General features: G+C 44.2%; 1 protein-coding gene across 1 annotated transcript in view; it reads left to right on the top strand.

The window, feature by feature from the left end:
* The first annotated feature begins 335 nt into the window (after positions 1-335).
* Positions 336-11,556, top strand: part of LOC119163267 (acyl-coenzyme A thioesterase 13) — a 29,207-nt gene continuing 17,986 nt past the window's right edge. The window contains exon 1 of the mRNA XM_037415228.2: positions 336-564. Coding sequence (XP_037271125.2) covers positions 391-564 — 174 coding nt within the window. The 5' untranslated portion in view covers positions 336-390. The remainder of the gene's footprint in view (positions 565-11,556) is intronic.

The raw sequence follows: 11,556 nt of genomic DNA, 5'->3' as shown, positions 1-11,556 counted from the left end.
AGTAATTGGAAGAGAAACGAAGACCTCACTGTAGTTACTCGCGTCACCAATAATCAATAAAAGTTCACAATTACTCCACGTGTGTTGCTCCTACGACGAATTACGACCTTGCCTCTTCATTTATTTGTCTATCCGCTCCGATGCACAGCTGCGGTTCATACTCCAAAACATTAAAAGGACAGTACACTATGAAGCCCCCATTACATCGGTACAGCTCGTATAGAAGCAGATCCGATTCATGAAGCCGGCGCGCGTGTGTATAAGCCAACTCTTGTCAGCTGCGAGCACCGCTATGTGACATGGCTACGATTGAGCCCGCCCGTCACTGTCTGCGATTGCGCTAGTATAGCAGCACATCACGTATATAAAGCAGCACCTGCGTTCTTGTGTATGCTCGCGATTTCATTCCGTACAGCTTGCTTTCAGAAAGGGGACAACGTTATGCGGCTACAAGGGACAGACAACTGTAAAATCTTTGTCAAAGACTCGAATATGCAGCGTGCTGGCCGCTTCATCAGCGAAGTGCTCAGGAAGTTAAAGTACACAAAGGACTTTGTCGACAAGGTATGGTTGTTCGTTTGCTCTTAGTATGGTGCTATGATCCGTCATAATAGCCACCCCAGTGGTTACAGTGTTCGATTGTTGACCCGAAGTTCGCAGGATCGAGTCCCGGCAGTGCTGGACGCATTTCGATGGAGCTGAAACGCAAGAGCACTATCTGCTTAAACTTCCTAATCATCGTCATTTACTTGTGTCCACGTGCTTCTAGTGGTCGATGAATTAGCATTCCCGCCAACAATCGCCAGCTTCCTGGTTAGCTCGATTCGCAAAGCGACCACCCCGGAAAAGCGTTGGTCCCGGCTTTGAACCCCTGACCAGGGCCAATTTTTCGGCAACTAAGACCTTTTCTTTATTAGAAGTCCGTATATATTTACTTATGGCTTCGTGCTACAAACAGGTGTTTCTCTTCTTTCCTTTCCTTTTTTCATCATCATCAGCAGCAACTTCACTACACCCACTGCAAGACAAAGGCCTCTCCCGTGTTCCGCCAGTCAACTCGGTCCTGTGCTTGCTGCTACCACTTTACGCTCGCGAAATTCCTAATCTCACCTGTTCACGTAACCTCTGTTTCCCTCTCAGCCACTTTCATTCTCTTGGAATAAAGTCTGTGATTCCTAATGAGCAGTGGTTATCCTGCCTTCGCGCTACGTCCCCGGCCCTTGACCATTTCTTTCTGATTTCGACTGTGATGTGCTTAACAACCGTTTGTTCCCTGATACGCTCTGCTCTCTTCTTGTCTTCTTGGGTTACACCAATAATTTTCCTTTACATTGCTCGCTGAATAGTCCTCAACTTATATATAGTAACTATATGCTTCTGTATTAATGATTATGTCCTGGATAATTCATTGTGTATCAAAGTTGATTCACTGTTTTGAAATCTGTTGCTTCTGCTCTTTCAGTGTGGCCAAGTCAGAGGTATAAGTTCGCATTTTGCCTTAACTGGCGGGCAGACTCTCTGTCTGCGTTATGCCCAAAATAAATAAAATAAAAAGTACGCTAGTTTTGTAACGCGAAACCTTAACAATTATTAGTACGACACCGTGTAAAGGAGAACGTCTGTAGAATTGCGGTTACAGTGAACCAACTCCTCCGTCTTTTTGTGGTCTTTTGTTTTTGAGCCAACGAAATAAGTTCTTCCTAAATTGACTGAAAGTTCTACAAGATGGCTGAAGACTTTTAACCTTAAAATGTACTCCGGCGCAAAAAGCTAATGCTTATTTATACTAATATAAGTGGCCTGTTTCGAGTGGCGTGGAAGCGGTGGACAGTCTCGTGCGAGAGCGACTCCATTGAATATTTATCAGAGACGGATGCAACTGTGTGCATACAATGAATTACCATGAACTGGTACCAGCCTAACACCCTGACGCTGATCGGCCCTAAGATCCATTTATCAGCTAATCCAAAACCGCGGCCAAAACTCGCCCTCTATTATGAAATAATGGCACCTATAATTAAAAAAGTGCTCTTTCTTGCTATTCTTTCATGCGATGATTTATGCGAGCCAAATTAGAACATCCATCTAAATGTCCTGTTCCATATTTAAAAGAGTTGTCGAAAGTCAACATATGCTATTCCTAAATAGACCCATTGGAATTATCGTCATTAGAATATTCAATCGCATCAGCTGTTGCATCAGCTAGAGTATATTGGTTAATTAAACCAAGCCGCTGTTAACAAAAAGGTACGGTTCACTGATCAATCAATCAAGCAATCAATCATTTTATTTCCTTTAGATAAGGTGGAGTACAGGACTAAAATCTCAAGAGCTTGACGAGGTCCTGACCTCGTTCACAAGTTGACAAAGCAGCAGGAATGGCAGTCAATCATGTACAACAAATATGAAATAAATATGCAGGTATAACATCACAAAAAAGTAAAACAAAAACTTCATGAAAACAGTGCTAAGATAAAAAGGCAGTAGTTCAAATGTATGGTCATGAAGTGGCATGAACATGAAAAGCAATAATAAAAAAGAAAGAATGGGCATAAATTCTGAGAGATGTATCATTGGGCATAATGTATCAGTTGGGCGAAGTGTTTAATCTGAATGATTTGTTTAGAGGAAGGATCGAAATCTTCGCGGTTTAAAAAATTTAACAAAGAAGGTAGTCTGTAGGACAATGATTGTTTGTCATAAAAGGTTCTTGGGGTGGGTACAGTCCAATCTTCTTTGTGCCTGGTGAGTCGAACATTTGTGTTTACGCTAAGTTTAGCAAGATGTATTGTGGTATTGGTACAATGTTTGACAAATTCTTTATAGCATAACATCAGCCTGTAGTTGTACAAAAAGAAAACTGGAAGAATATCATATTTTAGAAAAAGAAGTTTTGTAGATGACAGATAGTGTTCAGCCGCAATATGTCGTACGGCCCCTTTCTGTAGTAAGTGCAACTTGCGCAAATTCGTCACACCGGTTGTGCACCACACTAAGCTACAGTACTGTAACAAAGATGATACCAGTGCATTGTATATCATAATTTTGACCTTAGTGGGAAGAAGAGATCGCATACGTGCAAGGACACCAATGGCCGATGACATCTTAGAGTATAGAATATCAACATGTACATTCCACGTAAGGTGTCGTGAAAAATATACACCCAGAATACTAACAGAATCAACCGTGTCTAACTGCTGAGAGCCCAGAAATAAGCTCATCCTATTTATCAAGGTTTTTCCTTTAGGCGTATATAAAATGACTTGTGTTTTTGAAGGGTTTAGTTTTAGTAAATTCACGGAAGCCCAGGTATCTATAGCAGACAGTGTTTCACTAGCCATTTCTTCTATCTCTGTTTTCATGCTCCCTGTAATAAAAACTGTTGTGTCATCGGCATAAGAGACAAATGTTGCGTTGTTTGTGCAGTGTACAATGTCGTTAATATAAATCAAAAACAAAAGTGGCCCCAAAATACTTCTTTGTGGCACACCTACAATGACCGGCTTCCTTGCAGATATTTCATTGTTGGCATCTACGAATTGTGTTCTGTCTGAAAGGTAGGATTTTAAAAGGGCATGCGCTGTCCCACGCACACCATAGTTTTCTAATTTGCTGAGAAGGATGGAATGATTGATTAAGTCAAATGCCTTAAAAAAATCGATGTATATGCCTAATGCCATTTTTTTACGACTAAATGCATCTATGATTATTTCATTATGAGTCAAGAGGGCTGTTTCAGTAGAGCTATGCTTCCTGAACCCATGTTGAAAATCTTGAAGCAAATTGTGGTGATTAATAAATGATAACATTCTGATATGCATTAATTTTTCCATTGCTTTTAAAAACACTGGGATTATTGAAATAGGTCGATAATTGTTAATGTTCTCTTTAGCACCCTGCTTGAAAACAGGAACAACGCGTGAAATCTGCATTTGTTTTGGAAATACACCTGTAGATAATATTAAATTATAAATATGGGTAAGAACAGGGCATATGATGTCAAGCACATGCTTTATGGGGCGAATCTGGATACCATCGGCGTCCAAGGAGCGGCTGTTACTAATAGTACTGAAGCAAGAAAAAATTTCCAGTGGTGTAGTTGGGGCAAGAAATAGAGTGTTACTAAACGCGTTTACAGGCAGGAACTGAGCATAGTTATCGAGGCCATCAACATAGTTATCGGGGCCATCAATATCTCCGTATTATCCTCTTCGAAAGAAATAAAAATTATATTGGTATATTTCTCCATGCTTTTTTTGCAAGCCATATAGTCTCAGACACTTCGAGGTTTGTTCTTATTAGAGATCACAAGGCACCAGTTTTTTGGCGAAGATTTTCATTTCGTTGGTGTATGATCCAGCCTTTCGGGAAATCTCTTCTTTTCGAGAAGAGAAGGGCGCTTCTTGTGGTTGTTGTTTTTGACAAACAATTAAATTTGCGACTAAACTACCCTTTGAGGCAAGTGACGCGTAAACTTTTCGTGTGTGTGTGCTATGTGTATAAGCGTAGGAAATATTAGAAAGTCCCATCAAACTTGGTTGAAACGCTAAACAAAACGGCAGAAGGTACAAACTTTGTTATCGCGTACACCAACTTCAAATAAAGTAAACTTCATGGGACTTCGGTGAAATGACCGTGCTTAGTACAGGACAGCCCACGTATGGTTACAGCCCTATTACCGATCCACAATGGGAGCTAAAGAATTCTTTTTTGTTGTTTTCGTGAAGTTTCTCATAATATATTTTCTTCGCTCCTTTCTATCCTTCTCTCTCCCTGACAATTCGTACGATGTAAGGTCGCAGAAATAATAACTGCAGTAACAGGGCACCTAAGGTCCCACCATTCGCAAAGACACTATTTAAAGATCATTGCTAATTGACTATAAAAGCAGTCTCAATCAGAGTCACCAGGTCAAAAGATAAAAAATAGCCATGACATTGGAAAGAACTAGCCATAAAGTTGCAGAGTTGAGTCAAGGGCAGTAAATGTAGCCAAAAGTAGCCACGTGTGTGCGAAAAGAGTTGCCAGGTTTCTATTTAAAGGATCAAATGGAAGAGCCTTTATAGTGCAATTTGTAGCTAGAGAAAGGGCCAGTGAGTAAAGCATACATTGTTGACTCTAGCATTGAGTTTAAGCACGACGACGAAGTTTCTTGTTACGGCGGCATCTCTTTTCACGCGTCCTGCATGAACTTTCTCAAACAGGACAAGAACTACCAGCCATTCGGCCATCAATGTGTACGGCGTGGGGGCGCTCAATATCGTTGCTGCCGAAATCGAGTCATATACCTGTAGTCACTTTCGCAATTGTTGCTCGCACAGTGACGAAATCCGAGCAGTTAACCCCAATAAACCTGCATATACACAGCGCTGGTCTCGCGACATATGTCAATGCTGCGCAGGACCTGAAACCTTTGAACGTTAATTTTCATTACGTGTCCAACATTCTCCACTCGGGGACCTACTTCTCGCTGTTCTCCTTTCTAAGATAAGGTTTAACTTCAAAAGTACACTAAAATCCTAAGATATTGCCGAAATGATGTATTTAATGCAGCACGTCATTTATTCAAGCAGTTACAAATATGCTATTTCAATGTACCTCTTTTTTTACAAACACATACGTAAATAAAAAATACAGTGTAATAAAGTCCGATATATCTATTTTGAATGGTGATATTATAGCAGCTGGCTGGTATGCTTGTGCCATTTCGCAATAGTCACTGTATCTCTTCTATATGTATCCTATATATCCAATTGTTTTTATATCACGATGCATTCTTTGAAATATTATCAGTATTCTTATGCCGGGAGTTCTGTTACGCAATTACGGTAACAGGGCGTAGTGGAACATACCCAGAAATGCACCTCAGACTAGAAGTGAAGTGGTTGGTATTGTGTGTGAGCAAGGAGGTATGTGTGTGATCTGAATTACGTTGAAGAATTCTAAAACTAAATTACTACATGCGTAAAGCTGGTCTGGCTCCTTTTCCTCTTCGCTCATTCTGTAACAAGGATCAAACAATCGATCATTATTTTTATCGTGTGGTCGCTTCAAGTCATTAAGGATAAACATTACCAAAGCGGTTTCAATCCAATCAGATTGAGTTCTGTTATTCTATATAATTTCTTTGGGAGGCTCCTCAATAGGTCACTGTCACCGGGATATCTGTTCTGCTGTAGAAAAATTCTTAATCGAATCAAGGCTGTTTTAATTACAAATCTCTCATTTAGTAAAAAATTAATTTCTTCTGAACATTTTATAATTCATTAAATTTACAAGGCATATGCGATTTCCTCTACACAATTACTCGTTTCTTGGCCAATCCTCAGAGTGGGCAAGGGCTACGCTTTTAGGCCTTCATCATCAGCTGTGCTCTGGTTACGAACTCAGCGCTGTTATTAAGAGCGATGCATTTCTTAGCGAACCTCGGCGTTTTCAAGCGTATCTATCTATCTATCTATCTATCTATCTATCTATCTATCTATCTATCTATCTATCTATCTATCTATCTATCTATCTATCTATCTATCTATCTATCTATCTATCTATCTATCTATCTATCTATCTATCTATCTATCTATCTATCTATCTATCTATCTATCTATCTATCTATCTATCTAGCCGCTTACGACATTTAGCACTCCTGGCCGTTTTGATGATGGTATCAATACCAAACATGGTATGGCATAACATGACTGTTTGAAGAACATATATGACTAGCCATAACATGAAAATCATGACATGAATGTCATGAATGTCATGATTTACAATTCATGGTCCTGCAGCTCTTGTGGTGGCTTCGTTCACATGACATGTTGCGAAACTGGTATGGTATTACATGATTGCATCGCGAGTACAAGCGACTGACCCTAACATGGAAATAATGACGTGGGTGTCATGTAACAACATGACTACATTCAACGCTCATGGTGCGCTCGCGGCCGTTTCGCTAGCGTCGCATATACGAAGTTGAGTATTGCGTACGTTACATGAATGAATAATGGAGGTATGTGATTGGTGCAACCATGATAATCATGAGATGTGTGTCATGTGACAACATGACTACATGCTACGCTCATGATGCACTCGCGGCCGTTTCGTCAGATACACATGCACTAAACTCGGTATTACGTGACGCGAATGAGCGACATAGATATATGACACATCCAAACATGATAAGCATAACATGCGTGGCATGTAACAACATGACCACATGCGGCACTCATGATGCGCTTGCGGCCGTTTCGCTAGCTTCACATATGCCAAATTTGGTATTACGTGACGCCAGTCGATAACGAAGGTATGTGACTGGTGCAAATATGATAATCATGAGATGCGTGTCATGTGAGAACATGACTACATACCACAGTCAAGGCGCCAATACATTTCGACGTGACACGGTGCGCGAGCTCGCCGGCGTTCATTTCGTGGCGTCACGCCGGCGTTGCCACGCCAGGCGCTGCTCTTGCCATGTACTTGCAGGTGCGCCACGCTGCGTTGCTTTGACGCGTGGGCGTTTAAGCGCGTCCAGCGTCCCTTTATCATGAAAGAAGGGAGACGCAGTGTTGTCTGGGTAACGCATCGGCGCGAAATGCAGCATGTCGCATTTCGCTCCGGTTGCCGTCGGCCGTGCCGACGGACGCTGGTTGCGCCGGTCGCGCCTGGCGTCAGACTATAGAGCGCTCGCGTTCTGCTAACGTAGCGTCGCTGTGCCCACCGTGCGCGCGAGTCAACGATACATTGGAGTATATTGGGCCCTTCATGATGCACTCGCGGCCGTTTTGCTAATTGCGCATATACCAAATTTGGTGTTACGTGACGCCAATGGATGACGAAAGTATATGACTGGTGCAAATATGATAATGCTGACAAGCGTGTCATTTAAGAAAATGACAACATGCACGCCACGCTCGTAGCGTGCTCGCGGTCGTTTTGGTAGCTCCACATATACTAAATTTGGTATCACGTGACTTGAATTGACGACGAAGGTAAACGCGGCACATCCAAACATAATAATCATGACGCGTATGTACGGCATCATTTACCTCCACCTCGTAACATTGTGCTTATTTTAAAGTGACACATCAACCATTCTCATTCATGCTTTGCATATCATCAATTCCCACTGTACGTGGGATCTGCCAATTCTCTTTTTTATCCGTTAGGCTATCTATTCTGGCGCTGCCGTCAGGCTGAAAAACTCGACTGGACGGGCAGTCATCGTGGTGCTCGCCCACTCCCACTGCGTGGAGCCAGTATGGAGCCAGTATGGCGCAACAACGTGAGACAACCCCCCAACAAAAAGAGCAATCTCCTAAAGATGGCCACGTATGTGCTGCTTCACTGCAATTATTATCGAAAGAGGATAGCTTTCCGCTTGCCGTACTACACGAGTCCTGGTCTCATCCGTGTGAGATATGGTCACCATTAGTGAATAAGGCACTCGGCTGCTGTCCCGAAGTTCGCCGGATCGAATCCCGGCCGCGGCAGCCGCCTTTTTGATGAAGGTGAGAATGATTGAAGCCTGCGTGCTTAGTTTTAAGTGCCCGTTAAAGAACACCATGTTGTCCAAATTACTGGAGCCCTACACTACGGCGCCTCTCATAATGATATGGCGGGTTTGGGACGTTAAACTCCCACATTTTTGCACGTAACAATATTGTAGGCATTCATTAAGCACATCTACTATCTTTACACATATTCATCATCATGAGTGGTCGTCACCTTCATCTGCTGTGGGGACTTGGCTTGTCTGAGTTCTGTGCCTTGGGCGTGGTCGCTTCATCGTGTCTTCTGGGCCTAATAAAGGTTGCCTTCACCGTTACATCACAAGTGGTGGAGTGTGCTCTACGATCTTCCATCCTCTCCCAGCCCGATCTGCCTCCTGGAGCTCCGCTCAGGTTGTCGTTTGTGCCAGGTGTCCAGTAACATGCCTCAGGACGAACCAACCGGCGCTTTTGTGTCTACCTCCACGACCCCGGCTACCCCGGCTACCGCGACCTATCCATCGTGGATTATTACCGCGCACCAACGTGAGCCGCCCACGTTCGCTGGACTTCGAGGTGAAGATGTGGAAGATTGGTTAGACCAGTTCAATCGAGCGAGTTCCACTAACAACTGGGATGATCCTACCAAGCATCGATGTGTTTCTTTCTACCTGACAGGCGTAGCGAAATAATGGTTTTTCAATCATGAAACGGACATTACGGTCTGGACTCGTTTCAAGCAACAGCTTCGCCAATTTTTCGGCACCCCGGTGGTTCGTTCAGCTCTCGCGAAGAAGACACTGGATGCTCGCAAGCAACATTGCGGTGAGTCCTACACATCGTACATAGAGGATGTGCTTGCTCCCTGTCACCGTTTCAGCACGTCCATGTCTGAATCAGAGAGAGCTCGTCATCTATTGAAAGGGATCGGCACGGTCGCGTTCAATGCCTTGGTCATTCAAAACCCGACTACAGTCGCTGATGTTGTTGCCACGTGCCAACGCCTAGAGGAACTTGAATCCCAACGGTTACCGCCGGACAGCGCTGAAAACACCACCACGACTGATGCCTCATTGCGTGCCATGATCCGGGCGATTATACGGGAAGAGCTGCAATCTTTCGGCCTCTCAATGACACCGAGTCCACCTCCCCCCTCCAACACTGTTTCGCGCGACGTTATCAAAGAGGAGGTGGCGGTCATGACCAGGCCAGCGTATGTAGACTCTCCAGTACCTCGACTCCAGCCGACGTACGCACAAGTCCTGGCTGGCTCACCACCCGTCGTACAACCGATGCCCGCACACTCTACGCCTGTCCCACTGGCTTCGTTGACTCCGAGTGCGCCTAGCCTGCCCTTTCACCCACCGTGGCGGCCGCCTAGTCCGATCTGTTATTACTGCGGCTATCGGGGCCACCTTGCACGCGTCTGTCGGAAGCGTCAGCAGGACGAGCGTCGTGGATTCGACACCTACGGGTGGGATGATGGGACAAGTTGGTTCGCTTTCCAACGTCGTCCTTATGATCCGCCGCTACGTCGCTCACCGTCTCCAACTGCGACCTCTGAGCCAACCAGTTCTTACCGCTCTACTAGACGCCGCTCACCCTCACCCCTTCGCCGTTCCACGTCTCCATTGTGACCTGTCTCGCAATTCACCAACCGACGCCCGGAAAACTAACCTCTGCTGCTTTTGGAGGAAAAGCTGCATCGAACGAAAAGACAGAAATTCCTCCAGTGCGTCCATATAATACGATATATGTTTTAATAGAAGGTGTGTACGTGGACGCTTTAATAGACACTGGTGCTTGTTTGTCTGTGATTAATCATTCTTTTTGCTCCCGTCTGCGAAAAGTCACCACCCGTTATGATAAATCTACACTGTGCGCTGCTCAAGGGGACGCCATTAGACCTACCGCTATGTGCACCGCTCGTGTTTTCATAGCTGGTCTTCTTCATTTTGTGCAATTTGCTGTGCTGAGTTCGTGTGCCCACCAGTTTATATTAGGCTGGGATTTTCTGACTACGGCGAACGCTTCCATCTGCTGTCGAAAAAATGTTGTTCATATGATGGAAACTGACTATGTTCTGTATGCGGATGACAAGCTCGTTCACTTTCTCGCTGCTGAAGATACCGAGCTACCACCTGGTCATCAGCGGATAGTTGCCATCACTTCTAATGTGATCGACTCTGGTGACGTGTTTGTCCAACCATCTGCACGCTGTCTCACAAGAGGTATAGCCCTTGCTTCAGGTCTAGCGCGGTTCCACAATGGCTCCGGACTTCTCTACGCTACAAACCAGACTTCTGAGAAAATTCTCATTCCTAAAGGCACCACAATGGCTTGCGTTTCTGAATCTCAACCTGTCTCTGTTGTCCCGCTTATGTCAGCGTGTTCTGACCTTCCTTATATTGGACGTTCGTCAAGCGTTTCTGTTCTTGCTGCGACTATTAGTCCAGAGCTGACCTCTTCACAGACGGATCAGTTGCTTGCCTTGCTACAAAAGCATAGGAGATTGCTTGATGCCCATTCCTCATCTCTAGGACAGACGTCCATTATTAGGCATCGTATCCAGACCGACGGCACTTCCATCGTACGCCGTCTACCATATCGCGTCTCTTCGTCCGAGCGTGAGATCATTGAACAAATTGTAGCCGATATGCTGCAACGGAACATTATACGTCCCTCCGCGAGTCCTTGGTCATCTCCTGTTAATTGTTTTAATAAGGAAAAAAAATGGCTCCATGCGATTTTGCGTGGACTATAGAGCACTTAATAAGATTACCCACAAGGATGTTTACCCCATGCCCCGCATAGACGATGCTTTGGATTCACTGCAAGGTGTTGAGTACTTCTCAAGCCTAGACCTGCGTTCAGGTTACTGGTGAATACCCATGCACGAGGATGACAAAGAAAAGACAGCGTTTTCAACACCAGATGGGCTGTACGAATTCAACGTCATGCCATTCGGCCTTTGCAATGCTCTAGCAACATTAGAGCGGATGATCGACCCAGTTTTACGAGGCATGAAATGAAAGACTTGATTGTGCTATTTAGACGATATTTTTAATTT

Source organism: Rhipicephalus microplus, chromosome 9 (assembly GCF_043290135.1).
Source record: "Rhipicephalus microplus isolate Deutch F79 chromosome 9, USDA_Rmic, whole genome shotgun sequence".
Lineage (NCBI taxonomy): Eukaryota > Metazoa > Arthropoda > Arachnida > Ixodida > Ixodidae > Rhipicephalus > Rhipicephalus microplus.
Note: the sequence above shows the minus strand (reverse complement) of the source record. Positions and strands in the feature narration are given on the sequence as shown.